The sequence below is a fragment of the Capsicum annuum genome, chromosome 10, assembly GCF_002878395.1.
Source record: "Capsicum annuum cultivar UCD-10X-F1 chromosome 10, UCD10Xv1.1, whole genome shotgun sequence".
Classification (NCBI taxonomy): domain Eukaryota; kingdom Viridiplantae; phylum Streptophyta; class Magnoliopsida; order Solanales; family Solanaceae; genus Capsicum; species Capsicum annuum.
In genome coordinates, this window is record NC_061120.1 from 206,071,688 (window position 1) to 206,091,102 (window position 19,415).

At 35.3% G+C, this 19,415-nt stretch overlaps 2 protein-coding genes across 2 annotated transcripts in view; both read right to left on the minus strand.

The window, feature by feature from the left end:
* Positions 1–10,252: 10,252 nt before the first annotated feature.
* On the minus strand, positions 10,253–13,072 carry LOC124887880. Its single transcript, XM_047397801.1, has 8 exons — positions 12,918–13,072; positions 12,768–12,825; positions 12,336–12,455; positions 12,210–12,284; positions 11,506–11,571; positions 11,181–11,322; positions 10,501–10,589; positions 10,253–10,351 (listed from the first exon to the last, which is right to left on the minus strand). The coding sequence occupies exons 1-8, from the start codon at positions 13,070–13,072 to the stop codon at positions 10,253–10,255; spliced, it is 804 nt and encodes a 267-aa protein (XP_047253757.1).
* Positions 11,506–19,415, minus strand: part of LOC107844580 (ubiquitin C-terminal hydrolase 12) — a 13,284-nt gene continuing 5,374 nt past the window's right edge. The window contains exons 7-21 of the mRNA XM_047397802.1: positions 19,362–19,412; positions 19,215–19,283; positions 18,962–19,072; positions 18,658–18,713; positions 18,396–18,573; positions 18,192–18,293; positions 18,033–18,104; positions 17,795–17,860; positions 15,039–15,104; positions 13,719–13,805; positions 12,918–13,130; positions 12,768–12,825; positions 12,631–12,686; positions 12,210–12,455; positions 11,506–11,571 (exon numbers count right to left, since the gene is read on the minus strand). Coding sequence (XP_047253758.1) covers positions 13,098–13,130; positions 13,719–13,805; positions 15,039–15,104; positions 17,795–17,860; positions 18,033–18,104; positions 18,192–18,293; positions 18,396–18,573; positions 18,658–18,713; positions 18,962–19,072; positions 19,215–19,283; positions 19,362–19,412 — 891 coding nt within the window. The 3' untranslated portion in view covers positions 11,506–11,571; positions 12,210–12,455; positions 12,631–12,686; positions 12,768–12,825; positions 12,918–13,097. The remainder of the gene's footprint in view (positions 11,572–12,209; positions 12,456–12,630; positions 12,687–12,767; positions 12,826–12,917; positions 13,131–13,718; positions 13,806–15,038; positions 15,105–17,794; positions 17,861–18,032; positions 18,105–18,191; positions 18,294–18,395; positions 18,574–18,657; positions 18,714–18,961; positions 19,073–19,214; positions 19,284–19,361; positions 19,413–19,415) is intronic.

The window sequence follows — 19,415 nt, forward strand, 5'->3', positions numbered from 1 at the left end:
TTAAAATTAGTTATCAACATGTGTGAGATATAATGGAAGCATGGACATTATTTTTTTGTTGACGTAGGAGGTAAGAAGAGTGTGGACAAAGGAATTTTGTCCATGATGATGATGTTCCGTATCAGTATAAAGATCGAATTAAATTTGAATTCACGTCATAAAGTATCACATTAAAAGCAAAATACTCTTTAACAAAGGTGATTTTGGATTCTCGAACTTCTTATTAAAGGCAAAGTAGTTATCACTTGATATATAATAATTTTTGTTGGTCAAAAATCATGATTATTCATGATCAATACATTTTATTGATGAAGAAAAGATTAAACATGGTGGAATTAAGATGTGGGCATCAAGAAAAAGTGGAGATTAGATAATGGACACGCCAAGAAACCATGCAAGGAAAAGGAATTTAAGTTAGTTACCAATTTTAATTAGTTTAAATAGTGTATTAAAATAACTTTTATACTATCAAATCACGTAGGTTCATTTGGTGTGGATATAAGGGATAAATAATCTCGAATTAAAAGGAAGGATTTGTTAGTATTGGGATTATTTATTCCACCATTTACTTCATAGTAACGGAAGTATTGGGATTACTTATCCCACCATTTACTCCATAGTGATGGAATAAGTTATCCTATATGCATGATGAGATAATTAATCCCGAGTTATCACGGGATAACTAATCCTGGGACTTCCCAACCAAACGATAAGCGTGGAGGAGTCATCTTTGTCTTAAAAAAATCAATTTACATCCGCTCATCAAAAAATTGCAGTCTCAATAGGTGAATACATACATACATACATACATACATACACACATATATATATATGAGTATAACTACACGTGCTTCGCACGTGTACCGTTTGATTATTTCAATTAAATGATTTTATGTATTGCGCCGGAAATGTTTAAGAAGTGTAAATGTTTAAATCACTTTTCAAAGATTCTTACACTTTAATATAATAATGTAAATATAAACATATATTTTAGTGTAAGCACATATATATTTCACCCCCAGAAGTTTCAAGTGGTTGATGGATCATCACTTTTACACTTTTGCCCTTGCCGACAGAGACGCATCAATTTGAACCATATTTGTGGTACGGTTATTTTTCTTTTCTATATTTAAAATCTTTCCTTATTTTTAAAGTTAAATCTTTACAAAATCATTGATTACATTCTTATTACGTACTTAAAAATTTAAAAAAAAAACTTGAACTTTCAAATTTTGTTAAAATCAAAGTTAGTTAATTTAGAATTCTTAAACTAAGACAAAAAGTATTAGTTGTCATTAATTTTGATGACTTCTAATAAGGAAATGTTTTACCATAAATATATTTAATTAATTTTTAACTCTTAAATATTAAGAAAAAATAAAAAGACAATTTTGTCTAAAGCAAAGACGTTTAATGAAAGGCAAAAAGTTCAAACATTATTTCTCACACTTTTAATATATTATAGATTATAGAAATAAATTATAAATTATAGATATAGATAGATAATTAATTTTATAAAGTTAATTAAATAATAACTGAAGAAATTGACTAAAGGACTCCAAATTGGAAAAGAAATCATAATATGATTAAAGTGTCCTAAATAAACTCCTACTAATTCAAAAATTTATTCCTTTTATAAACTATAAAATGTATTTAAATATATTTAATAATAATAATAAATAGTAGTACGTAGTAAAATTTTTAATCAAAAAAAGGTGTGTGCTAATAGTATTAGTGTGGTGATAATAACAACAACAACAACAACGACAACAATAATAATAATGTGTGTGTGTTTCATTTGATTTAAGAATAAAAATATAATGATAGTAGAGGCACTGCGTAGTGCTATAAATAATAGTAGGAGTAAGTAAAAAAGATAATAATAACAATAATAATAATAATAATAATAATAATAAATTTGTTATGATATATATTAATTATAGTGAATGTCTATCAAGATCTATTTGATGTCTATCAGAATTTGATGTATTTGTCTTTTAGTGTGAAACTAGGGGCAAATTTCCCCTATAAATAGAAGGGCTTCCTTCATTGTAAATCATCCCTCAAAAGAGAAATAACAATTACTCTCTATTCTATATTCTTCTTCTTCTCTATTCTTTATTGTTTTACAGCACGTTATCAGCATGAGACTCTACCATCTCAAATTTGAAGGGTAAGGCTAAGGTATTATTTCTATTTCTTTCTTTTCCCATATGGCTAACAATCTTACGAAGTGTGAGTTCGTTGCCCTTCAAAGTTCGGGCAAGAACTATATTTCATAGGTGTTGGATGCTGAAATCCACCTAGATGCTATGGGTCTTGGAGATGCCATAAAAAATGGAAATACAGCATCTAGTCAAAATCGTGCTAAGGCTATGATTTTCTTGCATCATCATCTTGATGAAGTTCTAAAAATTGAGTACCTTACTACTAAGAATCCACTCGTATTGTGGAATAGCCTAAAATAAAGGTTTGACCACTTAAAGATGATCATTCTCCGGAAAGCACGATATGAGTGGATGCATCTAAGATTTCAAGACTATAAGTCTGTTCATGAATATAATTCTGCCATGTTCAGAATTTTTTCTCAATTGAAACTATGTGGAGAGACGGTCAATGATAATGATCTGATGGAAAAGACGCTCTCCACTTTTCATGCCTCGAATGTTCTCTTACAACAACAATATCGGGAAAAGGATTTCAAGAAGTATACTGAATTGAGTTCTCATCTTCTCGTGGTTGAACAAAATAATGATTTGTTGATGAAAAATTACGAGAACCGACCAACTGGATCTACATCATTCCTTGAGGTGAATGATGTGCACCCTCACCATGCTAGGCGTGGAAAGGGCCGTGGCCCTGATTGTGGATGTGGTCGTGGTCGTGGTCGTGATGACCAAGAAAGAAACCATTTCTCTCATCTAAACATGGGCAAGATTAATGTCACTACAATTTCTGGTAGTGCTACTTTGATTGAAGGCTTCGAAAAAGCCATTATAATCTTGTCCAAAGGAACTAAACACATCATAAATAATTTTATGTTCTCTACCAAGTCTCGAAGAAACTTGATGAGTTTTAAAGATATCCGTAAAAATTGTTATCACATTAAGACAATTGATGAGAAGAATCTTGAATATCTTGGTATCACCAAGAATGTCTCTGGGCAGACATGTGTTATTGAAAAGTTTTCTGCTTTATCTTCTGGCCTGTATTGGACAAAAATTTGTGCAATTAAGGCACCTTCTATAGTAAATCGGAAGTGGACTGATTTCAATACTTTCGTACTTTGGCATGATCGTTTGGGACATCCAGGATTAATAATGATGAGACGAATCATAGAAAATTCAAATTCACATCCATTAAAGAATTGAAGGTTCTTTCGAATGGTGAATTTTCATGCAATGCTTGTTATCAAGGCAAGCTGATTGTGAGGTCATTGCCAACAAAAATTGGGATTGAGTCCCCCGTATTCTCGGAATGCATACATGGGGATATTTGTGAACCCATTCACCAATCTAGTGGGTCATTTAGATACTTCGTGGTCCTAATAGATGCTTTTTCTAGATGGTCTCATGTGTGCCTTTTGTCATCTCGTAACTTAGCATTGCAAAATTATTGGCACAAATAATACGATTACGGGCACAATTTTTCGATAATCAAATTAAGTCTATTCACCTTGATAATGCTGCAAAATTTTCATTTCAAGCATTTAATGATTATTGCTTATCGATTGGTATAAGAGTGGAACATCTTATACCCCATGTTCACACTTAAAATGGCCTTACTGAGTCATTAATTAGACGTCTGAAGTTGATAGCAAGACCATTGCTTATGAAAACTAAGTTTCCCACTTCTATTTGGGGTCATGCAATTTTGTATGCTGCAACACTTGTTCGTCTTAGACCGACAAATTATCATAAATTTTCTCTGTTGCAATTGGTTTTGGATCAAGAGCCTAATATATCTCATTTGAGAATTTTTAGGTGCGGTGTATATGTGCCTATAGCACCACCAAATCGCACCAAGATGGGCCCACAAAGAAGGTTAAAAATTTATGTTGGGTTTGAATCACCCTCCATTATTCGCTATCTTGAACCATTAACGAGAGATATGTTCACTGCTCGATTTGCAGATTGTCGGTTTGATGAGATAGTTTTCCCAAAATTAGGGGGAGAAGATAGTGACACTAAAAGAAAAATTTTGTGGAAAAATCCATCACTATCTCATATTGATCCACATGCTTCTATTTGTGAGCAAGAAGTACAAAAGATTATTTATCTATAAAGAATTGCAAATCAAATACCGGATGCATTAACATATTTGAAAAGGATCACTAAATCACATATTCTTACAGAGAATGTCCCAATTTGAATTGATGTCGAATTGATGTCCCTAAAGGACCACCCACTAGTGTCATAGCTAATGAATCTAAAGCACGCTTGAAGCGTGGCAGACCATTAGGTTCTAAGGATCGAAATCCTAGAAAAAGAAAAACAGATGGTCAAGATGACACTACAAAAGATCCTCATATAAAAGTTCAAGATTTGAGCAATATTAATATTCCTGAAGGAATTAATGAGCCTGAGACTCAACAAAATGAGGAACTATCCATAAACTCAAGTGATATTGAAACTAAATTGAATCAATCTGAAATAGTAGTGGATTATGTCTTTGCATATAATGTTGTAACCAAAATCATGCAAGATAGTGAGGATCTTAAACCTCGATCTGTCACAGAATATCGACAAAGAAATGACTGACTAAAATGGCAAGAAGTAATTCAATCTGAATTGAATTCACTTACCAAACGTAAAGTTTTTAGACGTATAACTCAAACACCTAATGGTGTTAAGCCTGTTGGCTATAAATGGGTCTTTGTGCGAAAAAGAAATGAGAAAAATGAAATACAAAGGTATAAAGCACGCCTTGTTGCACAAGAATTTTCACAAAGGCCTGGTGTCAATTATGATGAGACATATTCACTAGTTATGGACGCAATAACATTGTGTTATCTTATTAGTTTCACTGTCCATGAGAGACTTAAAATGCATTTGATGAATGTGGTAACAGCCTATCTATATGGATCACTTGATAATGAGATATACATGAAAATTTCTGAAGAATTTAAAATGCCGAAAGCATATAGCTCAAAGCCTCGAAAAATATATTTCATTAGATTGTAAAGATCATTGTATGGTTTGAAGCAATCTGGACGCATGTGGTATAACCGTCTTAGTGAATATTTATCTAAAGAAGGTTATATGAATGATGAAATTTGCCCATGTGTTTTCATGAAGAAAACAACGTCAGAGTTTGTTATACTTGTTGTCTATGTCGATGACATAAACCTTATTAGAACGCCAATGGAGCTTCAAAAGGCAATTGATTACCTAAAGAAAGAATTTGAGATGAAAGATCTTGGAAAGACAAAGTTATGCCTTGATTTGCAAATTGAGCATTTGACAAACGGTATCTTTGTCCACCAATCTGCCTACACAGAAAAGGTGTTGAAACGATTCTATATGAATGGAGCACAACCATTAAGTACTCTGATGGTTGTTCGATCACTTGATGTGAATAAGGATCCATTCCGAGCTCAAGAAAAGAATGAGGAACTCCTTGGTCCTGAAATATCATATCTTAGTGTAATTGGTGCACTAATGTATCTTGCAAATACTACAAGGCCTGATATTACCTTTTCAGTAAATTTGCTAGCAAAGTATAGTTCTGCTCCTACTAGGAGACATCAGAATGGGATCAAACGGATATTATGGTATCTAAAGGGGACTACCGATATTGGCTTATTTATTCTAAAGATTGCAGTTTCGATCTTGTTGGTTATGCGAATGTTGGGTACTTATCTGACCCGCATACAGCTCGATCTCAAACTGACTATGTATTCATATGTGAGGGTACTGTCATATCTTGGAGATCAACAAAGCAATCTATCGTAGCCACTTCATCGAATCACGTTGAGATTATAGCTATTCATGAAGTAAGCCAAGAGTGTGTGTGGTTAAGGTCCATCATACATCTCATTCGAGAAAAATGTGGCTTGAAATGTGACAAAGTACTCACGATTTTATATGAAGATAATGCAGCATGCATAGCACAACTTAAATGAGGATTCATAAAAGGAGATAGAACGAAGCACATTTCACCAAAGCTCTTCTATACACATGAGCTCCAAAAGAATGGTGATATTGACGACGTACAACAGATTCGTTCAAGTGACAATGTGGCTGACTTATTTACCAAGTCTCTTTCAACTGCAACTTTCAAGAAGATGGTGCACAAGATCGGAATGTAAAGGTTCAAGGATGTTCTTATTAGGGGGAGTTAATACGTGTTGTACTCTTTTTTTCTTACGAGGTTTTGTCCCACTGGATTTTCCTTGTAAGTTTTTTAATGAGACAACTTATATGTGTATTGTTAGACATTCAAGGGGGAGTGTTATGATATATATCAATTATAGTGAATGTCTATCAAAATCTATCAAGATCTCAAGATCTATTTGATGTCTATCGGGATTTGATGTATTTGTTTTTAGTGTAAAATTAGGGGTAAATTTTCCCTATAAATCGAAGGACTTCCTTCATTGTAAATCATCTCATCCCTCAAAAGAGAAATAACAATTACTCTCTATTTTGTATTCTCCTTCTTCTCTATTCTTTATTGTTTTATAACAAAATTTATATATCTAATATTTTTTAAGGAGTCCTAATATATATATCCTTATAAACCTTATCAATATGATTTAACTTTATCCGAAAGTTTATCTTTTCTTACTGTTCCTTCTTTGTAGCAACAATAAATTGCATACGATTTACATTAAATTTTCAAACTAAAGATTAAAATTAATAAGCAATTTAGGGTTTTGGTTTTCATATCTTTTATATTAAATATTTACATTAATATAATAAAACTTACTTAAACTAATGTATGAGAAAAGAAAATTTTATTTTACATCTTGTAATCAAAACAATAGTAAAAATTAATGTTGGAATCATATAAAATTGAGGAAAGGAAAATAAGAATTTTTAGCTAACACACCTAATGCGATAAATCTACCCACGTCTCTTACCATATTTATAGATATTTTTAATACTCTTTATTAATTATCATATATTTTATTACTCCTTTTTTACTTACAAAATAAAACTAACCAAAAATTATTTTTCATATTTTTTTCTACTTATCATATAATTTGGGACAGCTTAATCTTTTAAGATTATAATTAATTTTATAAAATTAATTAAATAATTCATCTTACCATATAAGATTATATTTTTCCCTTTTCATGTCTCTTACCATATTTAACGTTGGAAAAGAAATCAAAATAATAAAAATTAATGTTGGAATCATACAAAATTGAGGGAAGGAAAATAAGAATTTTTACCTAACACACCTAATGCAATAAATCTGCCCACGTCTCCTATCATATTTATATATTTTTTTTAATACTCTTTATTAATTATCATATATTTTATTATTCCCTTTTCACTTACAAAATAAAATCAACCAAAATTTATTTTTCATATAATTTTCCTCTTACCATATAATTTAGGACACCTTAATCTTTTAATATTATAATTAATTTTATAAACTTAATTAAATCATTAATCTTACCATATAAGATTATATTTGCCCCTTTTCACGTCTCTTACCATATTTAACGTTGGAAAAGAAATCAAAATAATAAAAAATAATGTTGGAGTCATATAAAATTGAGGAAAGGAAAATAAATTTTTTTTACCTAACACACCTAATGCAATAAATCTGCCCACGCCTCTTACATATGTATAGATTTTTTTAATGCTCTTTATTAATTATCATATATATTAATACTTCATTTTCACTTACAAAATAAAACCAACCAAAATTTATTTTTCATATATTTTTTATCTTACCATATAATTTAGGACTCCTTAATCTTTTAAGATTATAATTAATTTTATAACATTAATTAAATAATAATTGAAAAAATGGTGAAAAGAGATTTTGTCAAAAGAAAAAACTTTTAATGAAGGGTAAAAAGTTCAAATCATATTTCTAAAGGTCTTCACACTTTTAATATATCATAGATATAAATTATAGATATAGATAGATTATATATATATATATATATGTGTGTGTATTTCTTTATTATTTTGACTCCCTTTCATGCAAATTAATTCTAACTTCAACACCTGATTATAAGTAGTGATTCATAAAGATCGAAAGATCATCAACATGTTAAATAAAACGGTTTACCTGTTACAATATGTTAAAAGGGAATGCACTATATGTGAAAACAAAAATTAGACTATCAATATATATAAATTAGATTTTAAAAGATTAATAACAATGTGTGAATTCATGATGACACAGATTTTGATTTTTTTAAGAGTGAAGGGTTGGGCCTTGGACGGTGGATGGGCATGCAAATAGTCTGCTCAATGAAATGGACAATCAAGAAAATGAAAATCATTTTTTTTAGTTTCCAGTACTCACACTGGAGCCAGGCTAATTCGGATTCGTGTCGGGTAGGACCCCATTTGGCGGGTAGCGCTCCCTACCAAGGATTTTTCCATACTCAGGGCTCGAACCTGAGACCTTTGATTAAGGGAGGAGCAGCTCCATCCACTGCACCACATCCTTTGATGGTAAATGAAAATCATTTATATATTTTAGATACAATGATAAGGATAGTATGTACGTAATCTTATTCCTACTTTATTGAGGTAGAAAATTTACTTTCGATAAATTCTCGATTTAAGTAAAGTATATTAGAATTAATAATGAAAGGAAATACAGTTGTGAAGGAACCAATTAGAAATAATGGTTCTTCTTAATTAGTATTAATTTGATAATACATAAGAAGCTTCTTCATTTTACTTTTTATTTTGTTTTATTAGGAAAAAGAAGCTTCTTCACTTGTCATTATGATCTTCTTTTTGCTTTAAGTGCAGCTATATTGCTTTTGCAGAACGTAAGGACTATGGAGTTGAACATGAAATGATTATCCTCCTTTTTCTTTTTACTTTTTTCAGCAAAATATTTTTCTAGATCTGTTTATCCTAAGCCGGAGGGCTATCAGAAACAACATCTCTCCTTCATCTGAGATAGTGGTATGAACTGCGTACATATTACCCTACTCAGACCCCACCAGGTGGGAATACACAGAGTATGTTGTTGTTGTATTTATCTATCAAAATTATTTAAGGTTTCCCTAGGCTTGATATATGAGCATTGAAAGTACTAAATAGGTCGCAACCCCACAAAATTTCAACAAAAAGAGCTGATCATATAATTCTAAAATTATGATATAATTTAAAGATACATCAACATTAATTTGAAGGTTTATGAATTTTATCACGGTCATGGTGAAAATCGATTAGATAAACCTCTTATAAGAGAATCAGACTGAAAAATATTTGAGAATCTTTTTGTGTTTGTGTTCTTTTGATTACAAGGGCAACAAAAGTGTGTACATTGGTAAGTAAGAACTCGAGCAAGTGTTGGTGTAAAATGATGTGTATTGATAAGCGAGAACTCTTCAAAGTATTTTACACAAATTTTTCAACAACATACGCAGTATATTCCACCCACAAATCTTTTTCGGTACGAATAGATGAAAATGGTAAAAGTTAAGGAGTGACACCAAGACCCCTAAACTTGGAATTACTAGTTCAAGTTCTATTTACTCAAAGAAGTGTGAGATCTTAATGCCCTAGATTGCAAGTGTGTGATGCAACTTTTTGAAATTGACAAGACCGAAAATTTGGTATTCTTAATGTTCTTTTCAATCAGTAGAAGCAATCTTCACAGGTACAATGACCATCGTACTATTGTACAAAAAAAAAAGGAGCTGATAAAACCTTGTTGGACCAAAAAAATGAGGCATAAACTCAAAGCAATAGTTTCAAAGAAAGTAATGATCCAAAGCTCCAAATGGTTGATATCAAGTTCACTGCAAATTGCAATGATAGATACCAATTGATTTGAACTCTGGCAAATCATTCTAAATACGACGCTTCGGAGAAAAATAGATGATGAACCTCAGAGTAAGGGCGCGGAGAGAAAAGAGCATCACATTAAACTCAAGATGATATGCATGAGTCTCAGAAACCTTTTAACACAGCTCATTTGTTATAGTTACTACTTACCCTTTTCGATAAATAAGATGATAATATACATGTAATTTGAAAAAAAATGGGATCTACAAATGGGATCAAACTACTCATCTGGAACATCAGCTTCAGCTTCAGCTTCACCCCGCTGAATTATTATTTATTCGACATTTAGGAACCATCTTTTCCAGCATGGACGTTCCTTTAAAGCTAATCAATGAATCAGCATAGGAACCATTCTGTATTGGCAAGCTGAGAGAATACAAGTAGCTTAGCAATGAATGGGCTATGTGTGATGATGCCGCAGCACCAGCATGGGAACATGAGATACAAACCTGATCTGGTGTTAACTCCTCAAATCCAAATTTCTTAGTCCATATCGACATACCTTCAACAGCAGCTGGGGAGTACAAAGCGTCTCATGCTCAAAAATGCAAGCAATTTTTCTATGCAGGAGAACAGCACCTGAAAGTATCCCTGTGAACATTGAAATTATCTGTGTAAGACAAAACTTTTAATAAGAAAGCTTCCCAAACATGTAATACAATGATTTTGTATCAAAGAATCATCAAAGCGCGCAAAGATGCCAACTAACTTTAACCTTTACAGATGTATAGAGGAAATTATGTGTTAACCAGATTCAGTTAAAATGAATCGTAGCAGGCATTACAGTATTAGATTCCACAAAATCGTTAACTCCTTTATCAAAACCTCATTTCTTATTCTACAGATAACTGTAAAGTTACAAATAAAAAAAGGAACATCTGTTCAAAAAGAGAAAAGTAAAAAACTAATAGAACAGGCCAAACAAATGTTGGAGGTCGATTTGTTCCAGCTACATCCACCATTTATTCAAGTTCTTCAAGATAAATGATTTCTTATAAATGGCCAAGCAATACCTCCTGAATGTGACCCGTTATTAACTGGCTTTGCAAGATGTCATTCTAGCTATAACCCAATGAAGTATTGCAAGAAATTTGCTAAGCAACAAAACATAAAATAACATTTTTGAAAAAGGCCACACAACAGGAGGAACTTCCTAAGCGTCGCTTCATTGCTATAGCTTGCCTTTGCTACCAACACGGGTTGCCACAAGAGGGAGTTCAGCCATATCCTGGCCAAAAATCCGGAGGATCCCTGCTGATACTACTGTTGAGCTGCATTGATCAGTCAAAGAACTTCTTAAGTTATTATTCATAATAGGCTTATCCTATCAAAAGCTTTAAGAGACCATACTGCAATACTTTACAGTCAATATAGCGGAATACATGCCTCCAAAGTCTTGACCCCTAATATTCTTTCTGCAAGACATAAGAGAAGGTAAGAAAAAGTGCCTCTATGATTAGATCAATCATGAACCTAAATGGAAAAACCAACTCTGAATAGAGCCTACCCATAGACCATAAAATGGACTGAAGTCACGTCCTGTTACTGAATCAACAATAGGATTGAAACCATCCTGAAAAGCCAACAATGAAAACATTGATGCTAAAGTTTTTCCTTAAAGCGGACATGAAAGATCTAAATTTAGAAATTCTTGAAAGTCACTTCCATAGGAAATTGAGACAATAACTGTATGAACCTAAGTTGGCGGACTCAGCACTTTCGATGCTGCACCGTGTTGGATTCTCCAAAAATATACTACTTGTGGAGAATCCGACACGCTCCTGCCAACATATTTGAAGAGTCCGAGCAACATAGGTATGAACTCCATCATATTAGTAAGGGTAAAATGAAAAGAAAAAAATAGCTAATCACATCCATTAAATAGTAAATTATCTGAGACTCCACAAACAAAGAGCTGGCTTCAACGAAATAGAAAGTACCAGAACAGCAAATTTAAAAGATATACATATATAACATCATGACATGTTTTCCCGGATTAGTAGTTCAGGATGAGCAACAGCAACAACTCTGAATATGCTCAAACCATTCACAAAACCAGTCACAGAATAACAAGACACTAACACGAAAAAAGAGCATGAAATATCCACCCCCATAATGCGAAGTTGAGAGCAAGCTTCAATTGTTCTAAAGTACCCATATCCAATGTCAATTGACCAAGCATTGAAATAAATGATCAGGGATACAGCATACATGGAAGATAGAAACAGCTTTTGCCAGAAGCCTTCGGGTTTCACGAAGGAAACTCTTCCACTCAGAAGTCTCCATCTAACATCAAGTTCACCACCAGCAACCAAACAACTTTTCATTTTCCTTCACCCTTGTTGCATCCAAACAAGAATCGGGCAACCTTTCTTCTCCTGAGTTTAGCAAATTTTGCAGTGCAGAATAGATCCTCTTGCAATTTGTACTACAGAAACACTTCCCTTTAGGCAATTCCTGTGATGCAAGAAGCATTAACTTTTAATGCCAAAAGTTTCAATCCCCCTTCCCCCAACCAAACCAAAAATAATAATGAAAAAATATAAAATTAATAAAGGAAAATGAATGCAAGTATATAGGACTAAAAAGAGAACCTATTCATGAAATCATCTTAAAATGCAAATGCACGCACCTTTAAATCTGCTAACTTGCTTTTCTTCAGCAGCCAACGTGATGCTCTTTCTCACACTGAAAAACAATTGGTGGATAAAGTATTTCAGTTCATATACTTAGTTGAATAAGACATATAAAGAAACGCAGAGGAACAACCTGATCACAAAGGATGACAGCCCATGGACCGAAACCAGGCTTGCTAAAGTCATAAGCTCTGTAAACATAAACGAAATGACAAACTGGATTAAACTAACAAAGCTAAGGTAGATGGACGCAATATGCTCTATGCCAAACAAAAAATACTACCTGCATAAAACACATGCAATAAATTCAGCCTCTTCGGCGTTCTTGACAAAATAAATGCAGCGGTTTGTTATTTGCTCTATAGAATCAACGCCGGAGACCCTGGCAGCTGCTAAGGCATTCGCATTGCGTTCCGCGAACTTCTCCCTCTGTAGCATACTTTCACAATACTTGCAGTACCATTTACCGCGGGGATAGTTGATAATGATGCACACTCTGCATAGACCATTGGAATTACACATCAAATGCTTATAGACGAAACATGATATCATAACTGTTGGAGTCCCACATCGGTGGGTTAAAGGGTCCTTGGTATCCTTATATGTTCTTGGGCAATCCTCCCCTTATGAGCTAGCTTTTGAAGTTGAGTTAGGCTCAAGGTCCATTTCATTATCAATAACCAGCGCCAGCAAGCAACATGCCAACATCAATAATGTGATAGCAAGTAGAACAAAGCCAAAATTTAAAATTGCCAATATCTTTTTGACGGATTTTCCAACTCTACACTGGAACAAACTGCCATATGCATCCTTGATAGTGCTGGGCAAGACCCAGGTGAGTCAAGAAATAGCAAAATACATACTCCAAAAATCTGCTCCAACAGACTCATGCTTGGTGCCACTGCCCATAACAGCAATATCACTTGCCCAGTGTTTTATCATTGTTGGTCTTCCCTAGTGATGATTCTGAAGTAACCCCAGCACCGTACAAATTGAGAGGAGGGAACCAAAAACAAATTATTCAAGGAAGAACCTTCCCTGAAATGAACAGTTATGGCAACAATATCTTTACACATGTACTTACTGCTTGATTTTGAGCTGTGTCGTCCATAAAATGATAAAAATGAATTAAGCGACTATGAGGGTCCAGGTTTTTCTCCTCTTCAGGAATCTGTAACGCAAACAGTGTCAGTAGTATGCGAACATCTATAAAATCCATGCTACAACTACTACAAGTTAAGTCTCAATTGATCAAAGTAAGGTGGATTCACTGATCTGAGAAGTGCGTGATGATAAAAAAAATTCAGTTAAAAAATTGTTAACAGTATATTGATAAAGAAGTCAGGTCAGTGGGATGCCAATTGACCTCAGAAGATGATTTGAAAAACAAAAGCTCCTGTTAACTCTTAAGGTAGCAATACTAAGGTGGACAGCAGTTCGGAAGGCTTGCTACATACAACTTGCAGAAAAGAGGCTTCACTTCATGTAACAGAGAGGAGGATCCACGATTTTATTGATGGGTCAACCTTTAACTTCTTACAACTGAACCCATTATACACACACACACCGTATCAAAAACACTGGATTCAGATGAACCCAGTACTTGTGCTCTACAATCACCACTGGTAATAGATATATCTCTGTGAAGAGGCCTAGGAAACAGTGAATCATCTTTTTCTCCATTGCAGAGTGTACCTAGACAATGCCGGGATTTTAAGCACTTGTGGAATCTCTTGGGTGATGCCTCAGTATATAAATGGTTTGTGAAGACTGGCAAGCTCAAAGAGTACCTAGAAGGCTGAAGAAGATATGGAGAACCATTCTTTTGTGTATCTTATGGATTTTATGGCAGGAGAGGGAACAATGCTTGCTTTGAAGGGCATACTTATCAAGAGTTACTAATGTATTCATAATCTGTTTTACTAGTGTAGAAGCAATCTCTTAGTGAATCTGAATCAGTATATGGACTTTCTTGATTTGTTGGAAGGGAAAGGACAGTAGGTGGTTTGTTGGTTCTTCAGAAATTTTCTGTACGTTCTTGCCGTCTTGGTACTTCATTAATAAACTTTTTATCTTATAAAAACACATCGATTAAAAATAAATCATAATAATGGCATATCAATGACATCAGAACAGCATGACAGATGTAAACAATGAGAGGTATAGAGATGCCAAGTATTCATATGACCAACATTAAATATGTCATGTCTCAGTGCAATATACTAGATGGTCAAGCAGGGAAAGACTGATTTCAGTGACGAAGATGGAAACTTGAAATGAAAAAAGAAAAAACAGTGAAATGAGTGACACTCGTGACACTCATATAGATCCATTGCTCAAAAGTAAAATTCAACCTGCTCTAGAGAATAAACTAACGAAGCAAACATCAGATATTAATACGTACCTCCTCTGCACGTAGCGTCCAGTATTGATCAATTATGTTCTCAATCCTTTCATTAAGGGAAAAAATCTGCAGTAAGAAGATGGATGCAAGGTTACAAATGCCACCTAGGAGCAAATTGGAAAACACAATCACATCAAGTCCTTTAATGAATTATTTTACCTCCTTCGACAAAACATATATCCACAGCTCAAGTACATACACAAACACATGTATAGCTACATTATTGTTCTATGAACATACATACACTGAGAGACGTGCATGATACTCTTCTTTCTTAGTCTAATATTTTTTTGGGTTATCATTGATTCAGGATATGTATGATGGTGCAAAGACTCGTGTGAGGACGGTAGGTGGAGATTTGGAGCACTTCACAGTTTTGATAGGGTTGCACCAGGGATCGACTCTTAGCCTGTTTCTATTTGCTTTGGTGATGGATGTTTTGACGCGACATATTCAAGGGGAGGTGCTTTGGTGTATGTTATTTGCAGATGATGTGGTTCTGATCGACGAGACTCGGGGTGGAGTTAATGATAAGTTGGAAATTTGGAGACAGACGCTTGAATCTAAAGGTTTTCGGTTAAGTAGAACCAAGACGGAGTACTTGGAGTGTAAGTTCAGTGATATGTTGCAAGAAGATGGAGTGGTTGTGAAGCTAGACTCTCAGGCCATCCAGAAGAGGGAGAGTTTCAAGTATCTGGGGTCTATAATTCAGGGTAATGGTGAGATTGACGAGGATGTCACGCATCGTATTGGGGCGGGGTGGTTGAAGTGGTGGCTCGCTTCGGGGGTCCTATGTGATAAGAAGGTGCCCCCGAAGCTTAAAGGTAAGTTCTACAGAGTGGTAGTCCGGAAGGCTATGTCGTATTGAGCGGAGTGTTGGCCAATTAAGAATTCCCACATCCAAAAGGTGAAGGTGGCGGAGATGCGAATGTTGCTATGGATGTGTGGACATACCAGGAAAAATAAGGTGAGGAATGAGATTATTCAGGAGGTGGGAGTTGCCTCGGTGGAGGATAAGTTGCGAGAAGTGAGGCTACGTTGGTTCGGGCATGTGATGAGGAGGGGCCCTGATGCTCCAGTGTGGAGGTGTGAGACTCTGGCTAGGGATGGTTTTAGGCGGGCTAGAGGTAGACCGAAGAAATATTGGAGGGAGGTGATTAGGCATGATATGGAGCAATTACAGCTTACAGAGGACATGACCCTTGATAGGAAGGTGTGGAGGACGCAGATTAGGGTAGAGGGTTAGGGGGTGGGAGCGCGGAAGTAGTAATAGGGGAGTGCTCCTTTGGGTCTAGAGTTTCTGGTTCGTAGTGTTGTGGCTGTAGTTTGGAGCTAGTGGTGTTGGCTTTTTTGCATCCCATACTAGTTTATTAGGCACTTATCTTTTGTGTTTGTTATACGATTAGTTTGTTTTGTGTACCATACTAGTTTATATGCACCTACTTTTTGTATTTGTTATACTGTTATTGGGGTCCTAAGACAAGACTCGAGGTGGAGTTAATGATAAGTTGGAAATTTGGAGACAGACGCTTAAATCTAAAGGTTTTCGGTTAAGTAAAACCAAGACGGAGTACTTGGAGTGTAAGTTCAGTGATATGTCGCAAGAAGATGGAGTGGTTGTGAAGCTAGACTCTCAGGCCATCCAGAAGATGGAGAGTTTCAAGTATGTGGGGTCTATAATTCAGGGTAATGGTGAGATTGACGAGGATGTCACGCATCGTATTGGGAAGGGGTGGTTGAAGTGGAGGCTCGCTTCGGGAGTCCTATGTGATAAGAAGGTGCCCCCGAAGCTTAAAGGTAAGTTCTACAAAGTAGTAGTCCGGACGGCTATGTTGTATGGAGCGGAGTGTTGGCCAATTAAGAACTCCCACATCCTAAAGGTGAAGGTGGCGGAGATGCAAATGTTGCTATGGATGTGTGGACATACCAGGAAAGATAGGGTGAGAAATGAGATTATTCAGGAGAAGGTGGGAGTTGCCTCGGTGGAGGATAAGTTGCGAGAAGTGAGGCTAAGTTGGTTCGGGCATGTGATGAGGAGGGGCCCTGATGCTCCAGTGCGGAGGTGTGAGACTCTGGCTAGGGATGGTTTTAGGCGGGCTAGAGGTAGACCGAAGAAATATTGGAGGGAGGTGATTAAGCATGATATGAAGCAATTATAGCTTACAGAGGACATGACCCTTGATAGGACATGACCCTTGATAGAAAGGTGTGGAGGACGCGGATTAGAGTAGAGGGTTAGAGGGTGGGAGCGCGGAGGTAGTAATAGGGGAGTGTTCCTTTGGGTCTGGAGTTTCTAGTTCGTAGTGTTGTGACTGTAGTTTGGGGCTAGAGGTGTTGGCTTTTTTGCATCCCATACTAGTTTATGAGGCACTTATCTTTTGTGTCTGTTATATGGTTAGTTCATTTTGTGTACCATACTAGTTTATATGTGCCTACTTTTTGTATTTGTTATACTGTTATTGCTCCTAAGACCGGGGGCTATCGGAAACAGCCTCTCTACTTCTCTTGAGGTATTGGTATGGCCTGCGTAACCCTCCTCAGACCCCACTAGGTGGGAATACACTGGGTATGTTGTTGTTGTTGTTGTATCATCTACCCCCTTCAGCATCATATAACAGTGTCATTTAGAAAACAAAAAAATAAGTAAAAGAGATTAAATTTACGACCAGTGAGCTGATCTGAGTACTGAGAAGTGAGAAGCATCTTAGCAGACCCAAAACTACGGTATAAAAGGAAGCTATGCAACACCGTAGTACCTTATATATCTTGTGGTAAAACACTTCCACCAATCTTAGTTCAGCATCTGGCCGTGACAGTTCAACCTGCACCATAACAAGAGATAAGATGAGTATCTTGCAACAGAACAGACAAGGTCAGTTTTTCCCATCTCTCCCCATTCCCACAACGTATTTTATAGATTTAGTACTTATTTGTGGATAGGGGGAGAAAGTTCAAAGGCATCCAGTTCTAAAGCACACGAAAACTCCAAAGTACCTTTGTTTTCAGGTCATTAAGAACATCTCCTATGGTACTTTGTTTTGGCAATCTGATAGTATGGATAGTCACCTGAAAATGGTCAGTCCAAGATTATATTACAGAAAGATGAGGTAAAAATGTGTCATAAAAGCATAAAGAATGCCTTTCAGCACTCACTTCATCCTTGGCAGCATGATAAAAAGTAACTTTGAGAGTTTTTAAGCCCTGCAGCTCTCGTAAAGGAATATCCAGGACTTCATAATACAAAATATCTGAAGTCTATCCAAAGGAAGGGATGATGTCAACAAACAATAGTCAGAAATAAACAATGCAGTAAGCAGATGCCTGCATATCTAGGAAAATCCGAAAAAGACAAAATACCTGATTATAGTGACTGAGAATTTCTGTGAGACGATCAACGCCGTGATACCTTATTGGCTGAGGCTTTGGATGCTGTGAATAGCAATTATGTGATGTAAGCCTTACTTTTGATGGATCATCCAAGTGAAGATGGCGAGCTAAGCATTCAACAACTTCATCATAGTTGTTCTGCTTCGACCTAAAATTATGTGTCATCAACCAGTGAAAAGAGTAGGCATAAGCTCAACCTAGAACTGCTAATTATACAAAACGAGATACATACAACTCCAGAGTGAACTCGTCCTCCTTGGATTTCTCCAATGAGCAAAAGCGAACAACCTGGAAAAACCATTGAATAGAGCTCATAACTGTAAAAACAGACTATCAAAAATATACAACTAAAACAATGCATTTTTTTATAACTCCATCCCAATTGAACTAGGATCCTAAATTGGGTAAAAGCGAGCAAAATAAAGTAAAGCAGGCACACTAGCAAAGATATATCAATCACAGACATCTATTGCAGTACTGTAACAATCTTTTATACTCTAGGGGCCAATATCACAATAAGAGCATGCAGCACAAACCTGGCGATTGTGCACGTATTCCAAAAACGAAGGGACCTCTGGAAAGCGATATTGTTCATTCCCTTGCTTCCGAAGGGATTTCTGAAAGCAAATAATATCCCCATCTTCTAGCTGCAAAGCCAGAGTAGCGCATAAAATTTTCCAACGCTAATAGATCCATCAGAAGAACAGAGAACATCTATTGAAAGAAATCAGCTACAGAAGCAAATGCATAAAATCCCCAAAGTGGCTACTGGCAATTGATTCCACATACCTGACAGCCACGAAAACTCAGGTTCCTGTTAATGTGTTCACACATCACATTTGGTTCAAATTTTATTTCCTGCAAATAACAAAGATAAAAATCACATCCTATGTTTTGAGTTGAAGAACTGGCAGCAAAAGAAGAAGAGAAATTAACCTCAAAAAGTTCAATTTCTTCATCAGGCAAAAAGCCAGCCAACTCATTTAGCTT